General features: G+C 42.3%; 1 protein-coding gene and 1 long non-coding RNA gene across 2 annotated transcripts; both read left to right on the forward strand.

Annotated features, from left to right (window-relative positions):
* The first annotated feature begins 1,021 nt into the window (after positions 1–1,021).
* On the forward strand, positions 1,022–6,284 carry LOC143102310 (perforin-1-like). Its single transcript, XM_076265811.1, has 5 exons — positions 1,022–1,345; positions 2,341–2,896; positions 3,389–3,527; positions 3,898–4,121; positions 4,433–6,284. The coding sequence occupies exons 2-5, from the start codon at positions 2,364–2,366 to the stop codon at positions 5,289–5,291; spliced, it is 1,755 nt and encodes a 584-aa protein (XP_076121926.1). The 5' UTR covers positions 1,022–1,345; positions 2,341–2,363; the 3' UTR covers positions 5,292–6,284.
* Positions 6,285–15,485: 9,201 nt separating this feature from the next.
* On the forward strand, positions 15,486–16,775 carry LOC143103154 (uncharacterized). The gene is made up of 3 exons (XR_012982736.1): positions 15,486–15,575; positions 15,771–15,868; positions 16,708–16,775. It is a non-coding gene; the product is annotated as an uncharacterized LOC143103154 (long non-coding RNA).
* Positions 16,776–18,113: the final 1,338 nt, after the last annotated feature.

Genomic DNA, 18,113 nt, shown 5'->3' on the forward strand with positions numbered 1-18,113 from the left:
GAACCACTAATTCATACACTCATGGGAACAAATCATGGTTCATGTGAAAGGTTTTAGCAACACTAATAGATGCTTGATTGTCTCAGTCATCTTGCAAAGGCTTTTGGTAACCCAAGGAAGTGGTTGCAGCAAGGTTTCCCACAGGCCATGTGATCATTTGCCTTCCCGGTTAAGAACTAGATAGCTGATTCACTCTCACCTTACATCGAATCGAATGAATTGAGTGGTGCAGCAAAATAGGTTACCGGTAATTCAACATATTTCCATCATGGTTTGAAGAAAAATAAGACTAGTTTGTGTAATTCCAGTATATTGTGGTTTAGTAACAATCCCTCTTTTCCCTTTCGCTCAGTGCTCAACTGTCTAACCAAATGAGGTGCCAACATTTTTAACACTGAAAGGCAATAAAAAGTCTCCCACCATTTCCAAGTACAGAATTATTTACAAAACTCACTACATCCTCTCAATCAATTGCAAGTGCCATAACAATGCTGCACATGTGCAATAAACACATTTGTGTGCAAAGTGTGGCCAATTTCTTCTTTGATGTTACTGGCCAAGTACTCTAAAAAAGTTATAAGAAACTGAGTGAAGCCTGCTCCTACCACACACAGAATGTTCAAGACAATCAGTTGTGTAGGATAGATGTTTCAACCAGCTGTTGTTTTACTGGCAGGAAATTAACAGTTTAAGGGCCAGTGTCCACCAATCATGTTTTTTGCGCTGATGGCGCTCTCAACCTATAGAAAATAGCGGGATTGGAGGGCACAGGCCCTAACTCATGGTGATCTGCATGCTTGCTGCATTTTTTCAGTTACCCAGTTCTCGGTTCTCAACATGAGGGGTCAAAGGTTTCGGTTTCCTGACCACTTCAGAGAAATGGCATGATAAATTCAACCATCATCAAACTGGAAGTAGAATTCACTTGAAAAATGATGTCAGTTTCATAGAAAAACCACACTCCCCCCACGACCACCCCACGGTGCTTCACCTGATGCACGCAATAAAGCCACTACAAAAATATCTTTCAAAAGTGAGACAGTATAGTAACAGTCATCTGACACTCCATCACAATGTTTGCCCACGTTTGTCTCTCTCTCTCCCTCACTCTTGTTTCTCACTTTAAGTATCTCTGCTGTCCTACGTCTGAATCATGGCAACCATTACTGAAACCACCAAACATTTCCATCCGCACCCACTAACTTTGCTCCACCTCCAACCTCTGTCTTGAGTCACTTAATGTCACTTGATGTCAGGTTAAAGTATTGTCAGAAAACATTACAGACTCTTAGTCATCACTTGATGTCTAATACGACATAACGGCCGCTGCAAGGACAGAATCAAGGTAAGAGCTCCAGTTGAATATGCACAATAGCTACGTAGAAGACATTGTTCTTTGTTTGACCTTCTTGATCTTCAGGTTCTTCACAAAGAAAATTATTAACAATATAAATACTTGACTAGGCAACACGGACAGTTTCAGATACCTACTCAAGTTAAAGGCCCATTGAAGTAAACATTTGTTTCATGTTGTTCAGACTGTGAATCTCCAGTTCTATTTGGAAGATAATTTGAAAACTACAGCAACTGCACTGTAGTAGCTGCTAGCAAAGATCTTTTCAGGAAATAGCAAGATAACCCATGTGTGCTGGGATACTTTCCTCACAGAAGACTGATTATGTCACTTAAACAGGTTATGTTTTTAAATGTCAGTTTATAATCTCTTGCAAGATCTTGACAAAGACAATCCCTCCTTCATTCATGTTGCATATTGGTTGTGACACACTGTAAAAGTTCAAAAACCATGTCTTTGAAGTAAGATAAACAAGCCCTCCCCAAAAAACAGCTGAGCAGAGAGCAGAGTTGAGAAGAGGTAAAGGAAGTTGAAGAATTGTAACAGCTTGCGATTTTGAAAAGTTTCATTTTCTATTTCATTATCTGCAACACATCTGTGGTCAAATTCAACATAAGGTAGATAAGATGTGAAAAGACAAAACGACTGTGATTTTTACACCTCAACCCAAAGTGTCTTCACACCTGTGACACCGTGTGAACACAATGATTTTTGTTCATTTAAAAAAAAATCAGCAGTATATCATATAAATACATTTTTAATGCCACAAACTGTTTTAATAAAACCAAAATGTTGAGTTTGAGGGTTAAAACTGATCCCTGCAAAACACTGTTCTGTTACAATTAACAAACTGAGTATAAACACTGGAGGATTTTTAGAGAGAGAGAGAGAGAGAGATATTTGAATGATTTGAATCATAGACTGCTGTTTTTTGTGTGTTTATTTGTTTGTCTATCATAAATATCAGACCTTGCTCCTTTCCACAGACCCAACTCCAGGCCGTTTGACCATGAGTGTTTTACTAGTCACCTTTATGGTGGCTATCTATCTTACCCTCATACCCCAAACTACCCAGTCATGCACCAGAGGCTCCCCCCGTGAGTGCAAAGAGGCCGAGTTTGCCCCAGGATCCAACCTGGCCGGTGAAGGCTTCGACATCACCAAGATGCAGCGCAAGGGAGCCTTTGTCATCGACATGAACCTATGGAGACGTGAAAACAACACCTGCATGTTGTGCAGGAACCCGTATCAAGAGGGCAAGATGCAGAAAGTCCCAGCAGCTGTGGTTCACTGGAGACCCAGTCAGAAATGCAGCATGAAGGTGGCCAGCTCTCAGCACCAGTCGAGCGAGTCCCTGGTCAGCTCCAGCACCTCCAGCGTACAGAACAACTGGATGGCTAACTTAGGAATAGATGCCAAAGTGGGGAAAGGCTCTTTGATGCTGGCTGGGACCAAGTCAAATTTGGCTGAGTACTCTATGGAAAAAACAAAGAAGGACAAGTTTACGTTCTTAAGCCATAAGGTGGTCTGTGGTTTCTACGGGTATGGAAAAGTCTTTTAGAATCTTTATCTTTTATAATCTAGAATTGTTAGCCGTAGTGTTCTAAATTGAATGTGCAATGCATAGCAATATGGAACACTATGGTATTTTATGTGTAGGGTTGGAGAAGTATACGCTATCCCCACGACTGTGATTCGGCCATAGGCATGGAGATATTCTACTAGAGCAACCCCATAAAAACATGTGTTAATGTTTTTATATTGTTTATTTTTGAGTTGGCAAAACCGAATCAACATTAGCAAAACCGATACAGTCATCAAAGCTAACTGAATAACAGTGCACAGTTACTGAAGTTGACAGTAGCCTTTATATGTTTACATACTGTACTTACATTACATACATACCTACTGGGTTTACATTGCTATTTTTGTTACACATTAAAATGTATAAAATGATACCACACTTTTAAATGCGACATAGAGATACATTTTTACTCTTCACCTATGGCTGACTCTCTCTGTTGCCATGTTCAGCTACAGCATTTCCAACCAACCCACTCTCCACCCGGAGTTTGAGCGCGCCATACGTCAACTTCCAAAGAAATACACCAGTGAGAACAAACAGCGCTTCTACAAGCTTATAAGCAACTTTGGCACTCACTACATGACAAAGGTAAGCATGCGGAGCAGGTTATCCGTGTGACATATGAGTTTGCACATTCGTTTATATTATGTCTATAATGCCAAGCCTCATGGCAGGAAAATCCTTTTGCTGTTCTGATATGTCAAAAGAATTTCTCTGATGCCAGTAATGTATTTCATGAGAAGAGAGACCCTCAGTGTTATACCTCCAATAATTTACACAAATGAAAAAAAAAAATTCATGTATTTGGTGCAATGTATGATTTTAGCTGATTTTGTTGTACAAAAAAGCACTGTATTATACACTATACACAGCTGTACTATACCAATATCTGTTTTCAGAGGCAAGTCTGACAGAATTGATACTACTACTACTAATAATAATAATTGCTTGCCTTCAGGTGACTCTGGGCGGGATAGTGCAGTCGGTGACCAGCATCAGGCAGTGCATGGTCTCTTTACAGGGCCTGAGCGCAGACGAGATCCAGAGTTGTCTGAATTTGGAGGCTGAAGCCAGCGTAAACCGTGGAGGGACCGTGGAGGCAAGAGCTGAGTTCAAGCACTGTCAGGAGGAGAAGAAACGGATGGAGACCAAGAACAGCTTCTCCAGCAATTTCAATGACAGGTGAGCTGACTAAAATTTCCCACGGGATGAATAGCGTATCTATCTATCTATCTATCTATCTATCTGAGCTGAGGAGTTAGTGGGAATACACCTGTGTGGTGCTTGAGACATGGTACATGTTTATGTGCACTGTCCTAAGATATCTTTATGGTATAGTGGTCTGTCCTAATATGTTCTTTATGATTTAGTGTACTATCTTAAGATATTTTTTATTGTACAGTGTCCTAAGGTCTTTATTCTTGAAATGATAGGCAATGTGATAATGGTGATACAAACAATCAAATTTGATATTTTTCCCTTTGTCCTGACAGGCTCACAGAGATCTTTGGTGGCCACTACACTGACCCTGAGCTTCTCTTCTCAGCAGACAAAGACCCGAGTGCCTACAAGGAGTGGCTCTCCTCCCTGCCAGTCAACCCAGACGTGATTTCCTATTCACTGGATCCCCTCCATGAGTTGGTGACCCCCAATCATCCAGTGCGAAAAGAACTACGCAAAGCAATTAAGCATTACATTTTACAGAGTGGACTATGGCAAAACTGCTCTGAGCCCTGCAAGTCTGGTGTCAAAAGAAACCCAACGGAGCCCTGTGTGTGCAGTTGCCATGGCAATCCCGGTGTCGGTAGTGACTGTTGTCCCACCAAACGCGGTCTCGCTCGGGTTGTCATCACCGCGGTGAGAGCCTCTGGCTTGTGGGGGGACTCCACCACAGCTACAGACGCCTATGTGAAGGTCTTCGACTCCCAGGGCATCCAACGCGGACGAACCCCTGTAATTTGGAACAACAATTCACCTGAGTGGAACATGCCCTTTGACCTTGGTGATGTCATTCTCTCTCAGACCAGCATGGTGAAGTTCGAGGTGTGGGACGAGGACAGCAAGTGGGATGACGACCGGCTCGGAACTTGCACAGTGGATCTCAAGGAAGGAACAAAGGAGGATGTGTGTCACCTGAACCACGGAATGTTCTTCTACAAACTCCAGGTGGTCTGTGGTCCAAGCCTGAGTGGCCCGTCCTGCTCTGAGTACGTGAGCTCTCCCATGAACGGTCACCTGGAGAGGCTGTACGTGTCTCGTCATGCCCGACCCATACCGAAGGACATGCTCGTGAAGATGGGAGTATTTCAGGACCAATACCCTTCACTTTCGAATCTGACTGACCCAAATTAAACTTTTGTTTTATTTGTATTGTTTCAGACAGGATGTATTTACTCAGACAGAATAATGATGATCAGCTCTATCACATTACATTATATTTATGCTAAGCCCTGAGATCTAGTGCCTCTTTATATAAAACTTTATGCAAAGTAGTGCAAGTGCTATGTATTTATTTGTTGCATTATTTGTTTATTGTTTTTTTATATTCTGTGCTGTTTATGTAATCCTGTTCTTTGCTCGTGCCTGTATGTCTGAGTAGTTTTATGTTAACCCTGCGGGTCCCTGTTGCTGTCTTGTTGTACATGTATGTCTGCACAGCTGTGTTTGTGTACTGTTGCTTCTCTATCCTTTCTCACTGCCCCTTTCCCCTTCTCTTCCAAGAAGCTTGTGCTTCTTATCAGGCCATAACTGTAAATAAGAACTTGTTCTTAATGATCTGCCTGGTTAAATAAAGGTAAAATAAAAAAATAATTATGCATTTGTGATGAAATGCACTTTTACTTTTTTTACAGTTCAAATGTCTATGGTAATGGCATATATATGCAGTGCCGTATATAAATGTGGAAGAACCAAACCATATTGAGATAAGGCTCTTAAGAGCATATTGCACACTTCTTTATACTCTCCCCTTTCTACTGTCCCCTTGTGGGCAAAGTTTTAAAAGGTGAAAGCCTCAGGCTGCCTATGGTATTTGTATGTGGATTATTCAAAGCCTTAGGTGCTCTTGAGTGAGTGCCTTGTTGTGTAATGTAGGAGGCAGCTATTTTCAGGCTTTATTTAGAAATCTGATGACCACATTGATGTATCGACTGAATGATTCTCAGAATGACAGTCATGCTGTTGTTAAACCTCAGGGTTAACAATGTCAGTCACTGTGGTGAAAACATTGGTATAATCGTATTTTATGGGAAGCGCCAATGCTTTCTTTATTTCATTTATTGGATGTATTGTATCTTGCTTGTGATGCATGTTTTTTAGTGGTCTTGGAGCCTGGTAATAAAAATTATTGGAACTAAAATGTATTGTTGTGTTCATTGGGGGCCAAGCAGTGAAGCTGCGAGGCAACCCATAGTGATTCTATGTGTTCTTCTTCTTATTATTATTATACCGAAACGCTCATTTGCCATTGAACCATACAGTAAAAAGTTGGGAAATTTGGCACATTGATTCGGTACAGTCCTATGATTCATGTCAGCAAGTTTCGTGTCAAGTGCTCTATCGCCACCAATGAGTCAAATTTTGCATTACATATGCGCTTAACGTTTGAGCCGTACACATTGAGGTATATTTGGATTCCTTAGATAAGGCCGAACTCAACGCACCCCATGACGTCAATTTCCGCCATGTTGGATCTTCCGCCATATTGGATTTAATCAAAAACACAAAAAAAGGCATCAAAGGTCAGAAAATTTCTCCAATTTTCACAAAACTTGACGCAGATGATCGTCAGACCATGACTCACAAATGCATTGCTTTTTGGAGCCATATTCAAAACCTGTCGCCTGTCGTGACCAATCAAGTCAAACAGGAAGTGAAGTGATATCTCAGCAAGGCTTTCGCGTATCAACACCAAACTCAGTACATTAGGCTTGTTCGACTTGGACTGAGTCTGACTTGGTCTGGCTTTCTACATAAACGTGATCTTCAGAGGCTAGCAAAAAAGGAGCAAAAACAGAGAGCAGCTCAGCCTGACGTGACTCACGGGAGACATCGCGGGAGATATCGCGGAATGTTGTATGCAATAAACACAGCAGAACTTTCATTCTTACTCATTAAAATGAGCATGATGACTGACGAAATAAATTCTTATGATTTAGTTTAAATAAACCACTGTTGTCATACAGTTAACAGGCCTGCATTGTAGCACATAAATTCAATATCAAGTGTTTCCCCTATATGTGTGTCTATCTATTTAGCCAACAGCAGAAAATAACAGAATATCCAAACGTTTTCAGTAGGCTAGCCTACCATTGTTGCAGAAATCACGTATAAAAAGGTATCCCTTAGATTTCTGTTTATTTTCGCATACAACATAAGGAAGCAGCATGAGCCTCCCGTCATAATCGTCATGAGGACATTCCTCCCAAATGGCCCTATCACGTCTTTGAACTGACGTCATGAGGGCGTGTTTTAGCTCGTGCAGCTCGTGGAAGGCAACTGCAAGATCTGTCTGCAGGCTAAGACTCCCGCGATATTTTAAGGTCATGTGACATGGTGTCACGGTGGTAAGTCTCTCCCCGGCTGACAGAAGTCGGACAGAATTTCTAACCAGCAAGCATTGCGTCCATCCCAGTATGCATTGTGTTCAACCCAGCATGCATCACATCAAGTCAGATCTGCACAGATCTGCCTCAAGTCGAACACGCCTATAGTCTCGAGAGGGAGTTAAGTCATTTAGAGACGAGTGACCATCGCAGGAAGTGCATCATAACAAAGGGACGCCAGATCCTCTTGTAACAGCTGTTTTACTCGGTGATACTGCAGACTCATAAAATTAGTTAGAACATAAGGCAGAAAAACGACAAGTTTCCTCATGCTGCTTCCTTATGTTGGAATGTGCAAAAATGTACAATCAAGAGGATGCCTTCTTGTATGTGATTTCGCAACTGTGATACTGAAAACGTGTTGATAGCCTATACTTGTTGATGTTTTTGCTGTAAAGCATGTCACACAGTAGCCTAGCCTACAGAAAACACTTAATTGATGTGATATAATGATAACTTGTTAAATGTATGCCTACAATGGTTTATTAAACATCATAGTAATTTATTTCGTCAGTCATCATTCATGTTAATGAATAGGAAGGACATTTAAACCATAGCCATAAACCAAAATTTCGCGCAATAGGGCCTTTCTGGCGTGAGTCCCTATGCGTGACTCTGGCAGATCACGTGGACAGTCAGTCAATAAATGTGAATTACTATTTTTTATATAAACTGTAAAAGAAAAAACGTGTTTTCCCGCTGTATTCTCCATAAAGATTAAAGTAAATGATGTACTTATTTCTGGAATTGACGTCCCTTCCTGAACTCGTCTGAGGCTGGTTTGTGGGTCTGAGGTCTCTCAATGACTTAACCCCTACTGATAGTCTCAGGACCCAATTCACCCTTCGCTAAGTCCCGCCCTCCTTAGTTACTGTTGCTATGCCTGGCAAGCTCCTCTGTCAAATACAGTTGGAATTTCAGCTGTGAACAAAACCGTTCATGAGTTATTTAAGCAGAAGTCGAATGTGCGTTTTGTTTCATTCGACTCTCCTGGCCAGAATTAATGGAACAGGCATGGGGAACGAAAGAAACATACCATTTAAGCTATGTACTTGACAACATATCATGAATGGTACTTCAAATATGTGTAAATAGATTGCTGATGGGCTATACATCTTGGTGAACGTCTGTTACAGTAACAACTTTTTGCCGTCATCGTGAAGCGTGTATCTCACGGTTATGGAAATATCATGCAATATGTCATTTTTTATAGTTACAACAATATGTGTTCCCAATTATATGATGTTTCTATAGTGTAACATGTTATTTCACTGTGTCTTTACATGGGTTAGGGCACCACACATCCAAAAAAGTGCCCGTCATCTCCCGTGCCTAGTGACGGGTTGCTAAGCCATGATTGGCCTGTGGTGGTTTTCGGGTGTGGCTTAGCGAAGGGTGAATTAGGAGGAGGCTCAAGAAATGTGGTAAATTTCGACCACTGTGTGGCGCTATAATCACAGGAAGTATAGTCATATTTCAGCAACGCTTTGACATATAAAAACCAAAGTCAGTACATGGGGTCAGGACCCAATAAGGAGGAGGCTCAATTAATTTAATGACCTTTGACTATAGTGCGCTATAGTCATTTGGGAACAGTTTGCTATTGATTTTTCCTCTTGACAAAATGTAATACAGAAATGTCACTTTCCAATGTTTTGGGATCACTCTCACTGAATCATGAGGTTATGAATGCATGGTGAAATTTTTGCAATGTAATCTAACATTACCTCACTATAGACAATGAAGATCTTCTGTCAGATAAGCTCTCCTCTTCCTTGCTGCTACTGGGGCATTTGGGTTAAATGGCATCGGCATGCAGTTCAACATCACGTCTCATTAAGTCCTCTAATATTTCCTAATTTATGTCATCAACACATCCGTGATTCATGGAAATGTGTACGCTAGATTTATACCTATTTTTTCACATCGGACACCACACTGATTTCCCTCGTGTAGCAATATTTGTCCTTGTAATAATGTATGGTTTGGAGAAATGGGAACTGCGTCGTATAGATGAGAGGAGCAAAGTGCATTGCGCAACACAGGCGCCCAAGCACCTTACCATCAGGCAACTCAACAACGAGAAACAGTTTCCAAGTTGACCTAACTTTCCAACTCTGTACAGTATCCCATTAACTACATGCAGGGGTGAAAGTAGTTTTTATTTCTTGGTGGTACTATGATAGAGTTATAATGCGCACGCAATGCGCGCGGCGAAAATTTCACTTAGCCTAATTATTTATTATTTATTTGTTTGTTTATTTACTGTATTATAGTCTACTTATCAAGCATTCACTAGGACTTCTTATCACTCTAGTATCACTAGATATCTTTAACCCACCTGTATCTGTTTTTGATTATGAATACATTGCAAACACTTAATTTCAACATTTATTTATTTATTTAGCCTAGTTACTCTGCTCGCTCCCACTTCCAATCGTTTCTTTATATAGGCTACTGTATATCATGAAACACGTTTCTTTGAGTCATGCCTTTTTATTTGGGAGACTGCAACATACTGTAGCGTTTCACTATCATGAACTGGTTTATTGTCACAAAGCACACAATGCAGCATATAACACAGCGGGCCGTGTCAGGCCCAGAACCGAAAGAGGCAGAACTTTCTCGAACAGTAGCCTATATTCTCCGGGGGTCCCGCCCCCCTCTCGCCAGGCTGCCAACCATGAGCGTGCCCGGGGTTATGCATAGCGCGGGCACTCACTGATTGACAGCCGGTCGCTACAATACTTCTGTCCGCTAAAACACTTTCATTATTGCTGCGCAAGATCTGGTTAACCGTACACGCGCTGTCTGTCTCTTGTCTCTCCAGCGAAACACTGCACACATAAAACCAGAATAGGCTATTGAAACATCAACATATTTTTCTTTAGCCTGTATGTTTTTTTATTTATTTCGGAGACTTTCCAAGAAACGTCCGTCTGCTAAAACACTTTGGATACCAGTGCACGTTGGCGCAATTAGGCTACTGTACGCGCGCTATAGCTTGCTCGTTGTCTGTCCAGCTGCACGGGAGGTTTAGACACAATTTAGATACAGTTCAGAACGATGTATATGAAATATATTTTGGGGGAAACGTGTTGCTTCTGGTAATTTGACGTTAGCAGTTGTGTTGTCATGCTGAAAGTGCAATATTTTTCAGAGACAGTATAGTTTTCTTTCCGGTACGGCGTACCCTCTCCAAATATTTTAGTGGTACTCCGTACCGGCCAGTACCGGCTTACTTTCACCCCTGACTACATGACAGTAGGCTATTTACAATATTTTATGTAAAGTAGAGTTTGTAAACACGTTATCATCAACTTAATGCACGCACAACTTTTGTTTGAGCAAGATAGAGGATAACAATGAATGGATGCAGCAACTACAGAAATTGTAGCCAAGGCTACTTGCTGCTTTCTTTTACTATCTATGGTTGCTGGTTAACAGCACATAATAAGCTGATTTAAGCTAATTCACAAACTGAAGACTTCAAGGCCATCATGGATATAAAACGTTTTTTGAAAACAACGAAAGGATGGAGGGAAAATAGCAAAGCTTGGAGGTGCTTGTCAAAACCTTAGCGCAGCTGGAATAATGCTTATAGGCTGATGTTAAAGCGCACACGATGTTTAAAGCCATACACAACGGTAAATTGGAACAAAACTAAAGGTAACTTTAGCCTTTATAGGGCTGTATAAAGTTGTCCAAATGAATAGGTCGTAATTAGCCGTTGTTGTTGTAAAGATATTGCATGTAGATGTACTATATAGGCTACTAAATTTTTAGTTGACCAATGCACGAAAAAAAACGGGAAACGGACAAATATTATCAAGGCTTTGAATGTTTCCATCTGTGCACAGGGTGTCTGTAGATCGGTGTGCATAGCATTCATTCCTGCAGGGCCATGCATGCGCCCTTAAAATAGCATCTGAATTTGCCCAACTGACTTTAGACCAGGAGGTTCCTGGTCTGTGGCGGAATTGTTTTCTGAAACTGCAAAATATCAACAGGGACCATTTGCGCCGGAACACGGCCCCTCTTTTCGCTAAAACGCCCCTATGTACCTGTGGAGGGAAAATTCCAATATGCGCTCACTGCAAAATAGGAAAGACAAAAGCGCGAGTATACAAAGTCAATTGCGCTGGAGTGCAAGATAGAGCCCTGCCTGCATAGAGAAAATTGCCCCTTGGGAATAAATAAAGTTTTTTGAATTGAATTGAAAAACTTAGTATATGGACTTGCGACCTTATCCTGAGGACACAAAATCAATTTGGTGACCTTCAACCACTAGGGTGGCGCTAGAGTAACAGAAGTTTAGGTCATATCTCAGCAATGCTTTTAATGTATCAAAATCAAACTTTGTTCATGGAGTCAGGACCACATCCTGAGGACACACAATAATTTTAGCAATCTTTGACCACTAGGGGTGCTATAATTTGCAACACTTTCTCGTATCGACACCAAGCTTGGTACATGGACTCGGGACCACATCCTGAAGACTGGGTGTGTGGGGGACATGTGTATATGTGTCCCGCCATATGAAAACCAGCAGCAAGTCGGCCTAGACGAAATCGCGCAAAACACAATTTAAGCTTTTTTTTTTTCAAATGAGTGATTTTCATTTTTTTGTAGAATGTGCAAGCATTGGTGGCCTTATACATTTTGTCGTTGAAATAGTTTGGCCTGTTTCTCTCTTTGTACTGGGGCGTGTTAGCTAATTTCCATACTAAACTGCAGTTGGCCATTGACGTGCTTTTGTTATTTTTTCGGCCAATCAGCTGCACGTTACAAGCGATACACATGGCTACTTAATATTCAGCGACCCTGGTTCTACCTGCCTACTTGTGCCTAGCACTACTTGTGGAAGCATTGAACAGAGATGGACCAAACAAGATGTATTGCAGAAGAGCTCAAAGTTGTTCTTACAGCATAACTCTGTGGGAGTACTTCTGCGACAAGCCGTGTGCTTCTGGTTATCCAGTCGGCGATCTAACTTCTGAATCTGAAGACGAGTGCATGGATGATGGAAGCGATTTTATCAAACTGGAGAACATCCCTAGCCAACGATGAAGATGAGGAAGAAGACGAAGAAAGGAGAACTCTCTCCTTGGGAGACATTCGTGTAGCGACAAACTTTCTCCAGAGCTTATGTTCAAAATACGGAGTGATTTATAGCTGCCGAAAGACAGTGGCAGTATGCGAATCATTGGCCATCTTGAGGCAAACAGACGTACTACTTCGGAGATGACTACATACACCAAAAAGCCGCAGACGAAAAGAAAGTCCCCCCGGACCACGTATTTCATCGGAGGCAATGAAGTCTGCAGGAATACTTTTCAGTTTCTCATGGCGTAAGTAGTCCCTGTTACATTGTAATCCCTGCTACATTGCTTGCTAGCTAACTACATTGTTATTACCTAGCTCAGTACTGTCGTTTAAAGTGATATGCACATCGAAACTAAGCTGTAATGGGAGGTTTTTGGCTAGTAATGTGAGCATCTGCTATTAATTTGAATAATGCTTGAATTGCTTGAATGGACTGATGCTAATGATTTAGCACCTAGCCTACTGGAGGATAGTTTGTATGAATACATCCAGAGTAAGGTGCAAGGGGCCTGTTAGTATTGCCTGAATAGTCACGGGTCACAGGTTTCAGTCACGTGATGATTATGACGTAGCCTGGCCCTTACCGCCTGTGACTACGAATTCTCTACGTCATACAGTCTGGAACAAAGTAATAATAATCTGTCTCCGTAATGGGCGGATGCTTATTTTGAGGTTTAAAATCATTGGAGTTCCCTTAACCAATCAGCAACGTTTGGTAATGATGTGTGCTGTGCGCCGGAGTTCAGGCTTTTACGCTTACCACTTCCGCTTCAGGCTCTTCTGCTCTCAGTAGTAAACAGACCGCTGGCTAGTATGCAGGCTACCTGACCGCTAGGGCAGTCTCTTCGTAGTGGATATATATCTAACTTGCGCCAGCCACAGACCGAGAGTTGTATACCAAAAGCGTCACGTCACCGAGATTATATCAGTTCTTGTCACACGCCAGTTTTCCCTGTTATCTCTTCTCGCCGCTTATCAGACGATTGTTGTTCTACGCAGCCCGGTGACTTCGTCGGAGCTTACTTTGTTCTCCACGGGCTGTTCAGACTACACTCTCGGATAAATTGGATTGTACTGACGACCTACGTGTTATTTAACCTGGAGCTTGCCTCGGCATAAAACAACGCAGCCTACCTTGAGCCACGCTCGGTGACTGGCTAACGTTACTGTCCACAAGCACGGTAGCCTCGCCTGGAGCCCAGCTCGGCCACAGGCTAGCCTCTGTCAAACACAAACACGGAGCGGTTTACCTTGAGCCCAGTTCAGTAACCGCTAGTCCCAGTCAAGCACAATCACAGCAGCCTTATCTTGAGCTCCGCTCGGTAACAGGCTAGCTCACGTCAAGACACACCGCCTCGCCTTGAGCCCCGCTCGGTAGGGTAGCTAACATTCCATTCCTTAAGTAGGCCTAGTCCTATGCCGCATTGATTTTGTTAAGGTAATTTGAGAGTAGGGGGGAGAATAACGAGCAGCAAACGTTTATTTGAAAACATGATAAGTAGTGATGCATGTAGTAGCCTACACTTGTGCGTTTAGGTTTAGCTATCACCATCTGATAAATCTAACTTTTCCCAAAGCCAGTTGGAAGGAGAGTTATAAGACGTCCTTGCCATTTATAAAATTGACAAGACAAGCCTCTTGTTCCTGCTTTAATTGCGTAATGCCCTCGAGAGTTGAGACAACTTCGTGGATAGCTTCTAGCGTCTCTTCCTCCGTCGCCATTGTTGCTATGCTGTTGAACTACAAGCTTCGCTGGACTACAAGCAACTCGGCAGGCAAGTTCCGCATCATCACTCAAATGTTCGCTGATTGGCGCGGTCGTACGCGAACCGCATACTGTCGGTTGGGCCAGACTACGTGCGAGGCTGAAATCAAATTTTGGCCGGAAGTACGTAGGATGGTAACACCAGGCTAATTATGACGCGGCCAGGCGGCGCGATTTCAAATGGAGGGCAGGACGTCTATAAAGTTAGCGTAAACATGGAGGACACCGTTACAGAGAGCCCGTATTGTATGGAGTTAGAGCCCGTTTCAAGACACAGATACAAGGAGTTGATTGACAAATATGTTGGACGTGACCCGTACCTCATGAGTTTTCGGTGGAGCTTAAACATTTGCCGACAGTGGAGGCCGTTGACATTACAAACTATCTGGTACTTCAGACATCGTATTACACCAAACAGCAAATGAAGGCCAATAAAAGTATGGAGGCATATAACTTTTTTGTCAGCGGGTGGGTCCACAACCTCGGCACCAAACGTCTCCACGACGATCATCTTTTAGTCTTCGCCAGGGTGAGTGTTTGTTCTTATATTGTTTTATGTGTTAAAAGATGCTAGCGTTAGCAGTAGCGGCTATAATGTCAACGATCATGCAACACATCTTAACAACAACGTTAGCCTGACAGTTGTTTATGTTTCAAGGTAAACCATTCTCAACGATCAAGCGAAACACCTCTGAAGACTTCGATTATTGCGAAGAAGGATGGAGAAGTCATTGCAGCTCATTGCAATTGCATGGCAGGGTAAGTAAGGCTAGGATGTTTACCACGAGATCTCTCTCTCACACACACACACACGTAGCACTACTACTAGCATACTGCCAGTGTACTTCAGAACCAGGGGAGAGCTGTAACGTTAAGGGATAAACATGTGTATTCATCATTTAAAGGGCTACTCCATATTAGTATAAGTAGGCTATATTGCACATCATCAAAAATGTGCTGATATAGATTGCACTTTGCTCCTGGTGTAGATTGCATTTTGGGTTTTAAATTTTTTTATTGTATTCTATTCACAGATTATCAGAATCATGTTCTCATGAAGGGGCAGTGCTTTTTTCCATTGAAGCTGGGGTAAAAATGCGAGATGCAGCTTCCTGCACAACAGAGCAGTGCAAGTGGCTGATGCCATCACATGTAAAAAAGGTAGGGTGACAATTTACCTGTTGGGCAAAGAGGAGCTAAGACAGCAAAGACCCACATAAACACAGTTTGGCATCTCAATGCTGTGATGATGGCCCTACCTGTTTTCCTCACAGCCATCAGATAAACGGCAGATTTATACTGCATATAGATATGTTATGAAATATAATGACCTTATTTGTATTAACTTATTTTCAGATTCCTGCTGCTCCAGTAGCTCAGATAGACTTCTCCTCAGCAAAATCAAAAAAAAAAAGCTTGACAGTTCCATTGACGGCAGGACAACTAGAAACAAGGTTGGGAAATCACTTCCAGTTCCATGCCCAAGAGTGAAGAGAGGGTCAGAGACATATGCTAGTTTTTTTGCAACATTAAGCAAAAACTGCCCAAGGAGTGCAGCATTGATGGCTATAGGGAGCCTTACCACAAAGATTTCATTCCCGTATCTAGCATGCTTCCTAAAACTCTTCTTGAATACAGAACACCAGACACACTGCAGTTACCCCCCAAAGAGCTTGGAGAGCTATGCCAGGATTTCAAGCTAGAAGAGCTCACCCTGTCCCAGGTCCAGGCTGTAGAGAGGGCAACTCGGAGTCAGAGTGCAGGCAGGACTTGGTTTAGACAAAGAGCTGGGCGCATAACTGCCTCTAAGCTTAAACAAGTACTAAAGACCAACCCCCAGCAACCATCAACGAGTTTGATCAAGGCCATATGCTACCCAGAAGCATATAGGTTCACCACAGCCGCTACAAGGTATTTAGGGTTTGAATTAGGGTAAGGCAGAGGTAAGATTTGGGGTATGAGGCTGTCTACATTAAGAATTGTAACTAAAAAAGTGTTCTATGAAGTGGGAGGAGAGTCCATACCACAACTATAAAGCTGTGGTCCTTACTCTGCCATCTACTGTAGACCTTTTTTACGTTAGAACAAATGTTTACTGTTTTCATAGTTCATTTGTGGTATGGACAGCTATTATGAGTCAACATACGTTATAGGATTATAAGGTTAGGGTTATGCAGGAGTAGAACTAAGTATAGGGGTTAAGGTAATGGCATTTATATCCCTGAACTGGCTCTACACATCCAATACTAAGTAATAATTTCTTTTTCATGTTTTGCATGTGTACTGTGTACAGTTATGGATGCAAACATGAGGCACAAGCCAGAGGAGCATATGAGAAGCTGATGGGTCGGGAGCATGCAGATCTCGTCACAACCCTTGCCTCTTCCCCACAACACACCCTCTTCTATTTCTTTCCCTCTCTCCACCTCTTTTTTTCTCTCTCCCCTTTTTTCTCTCTCCCTCTCTCCCCTCTTTCTCTCATGTCTCTTTTTGTTTTGTTTTGCTGCAGTGACTGTAGAGAAAAGTTATAGCAGGCATGAGAACTTTGCCCTAATAATTACCAGCCATAGATAAGTCATTAGGTTGGAGCCTGTCTACCTTTCAAAGGTGGTATCATGTGTTGACTTTTGCTCTGTCCACAGGTTCATTTCCTGCACCTGTCCCTTACATAAATCCTCCCTTTGTCAAAATTGTTCTGTTCAGTCTTGGAGCTCCATGGACTTTTTATTATAATCTTTAAAGTGCTCTTTGGAATTCTGCCACTAGATGACAGCAATGGTCTATCCTGGGTTGTTGGTGTTTTGTCTCGAGACCGCATACCCTGAAGTTAGACGTTAATCCCTACTTTTAGTTTCTGAAAAGGAGCATATGTCTGTCGGCATTGCACAGCTCATTGAAGCTGCTTTCAAGAAGTCAACACGGCAGGTTTGAGGCCCAGCTCTTAGATGAAACAAGGACTGTGTTTCTACATTAGTGTAGGTTTAGAGCCATGATGTTGCATCAAGTTAAGGATAAAGAGAGATCTACACCACTTAAAGCAGTATAAGGCACTGAGATGGACACTGTTTTACGCCTCAGTCTTTTTTGAGGCGCCCCCATATGGAAAAGCCCTGGGGACCCCCTTCCCTAATGTCTCCAAGGCGCCCCTCTGAGCCAGGCGAGACTGTCCAAATGGTCTGTCCTAGGCAACCCATTCCCACAGCAGGGAAGGCTGGTGCCAGGTGCCGCACTAGTCTGGAGAATCCATATAAATTACAGCGCGAACGTGGCTAAGATTACTGATAGGGTGTGTGAGATGTGTGTAAAAAATATCAGTTGTGCTTTAAATGAACCCTTCTGTGGGGGAAAATGTGTGTGTGTGTGTGTGAGAGAGAGAGAGACAGAGAGAGAGAAAGATTTTTCTCTTTCATATTCATACACATCCTCTATCGCCTGCTGAACAGTAGCACGTTTGCTACTTTGTTTAGCCTGTTCTTTCTCCCCCCTCTGGTGTGAAATGATGATGTACCAAAATGTCAATGAGTGGGAGTAGACAGTTGGAGCTGAAGGAATAAACAGTTCTTCCAGACCTGTCAAGAACCCCTAATGTGCTGTTGGAAGTGGAGACAGAAAAGAGAGACAGAAAGCAACAATGAGAGCTATATTATGTGTTATGTAAGGAGAGCCAATGTTCAGTGGGATTATATTATCATTATCTGC

The sequence above is a fragment of the Alosa pseudoharengus genome, unplaced genomic scaffold (genome assembly GCF_046254945.1).
Source record: "Alosa pseudoharengus isolate Yale_2024_CS ecotype anadromous, Long Island Sound unplaced genomic scaffold, YU_APseudo_1.1 YU_APseudo_1.1_scf_4, whole genome shotgun sequence".
NCBI classification, from domain to species: Eukaryota; Metazoa; Chordata; class Actinopteri; order Clupeiformes; family Clupeidae; genus Alosa; species Alosa pseudoharengus.

Bases quoted from the DNA above. Each gene is read 5' to 3' on its own strand.
- LOC143102310 (XM_076265811.1), top strand. From the start codon at position 2,364: ATGAGTGTTTTACTAGTCACCTTTATGGTGGCTATCTATCTTACCCTC. The intron at 2,897-3,388 runs GTATGGAAAAGT...TGCCATGTTCAG, and splicing joins GTGGTCTGTGGTTTCTACGG to CTACAGCATTTCCAACCAAC. The intron at 3,528-3,897 runs GTAAGCATGCGG...GCTTGCCTTCAG, and splicing joins GCACTCACTACATGACAAAG to GTGACTCTGGGCGGGATAGT.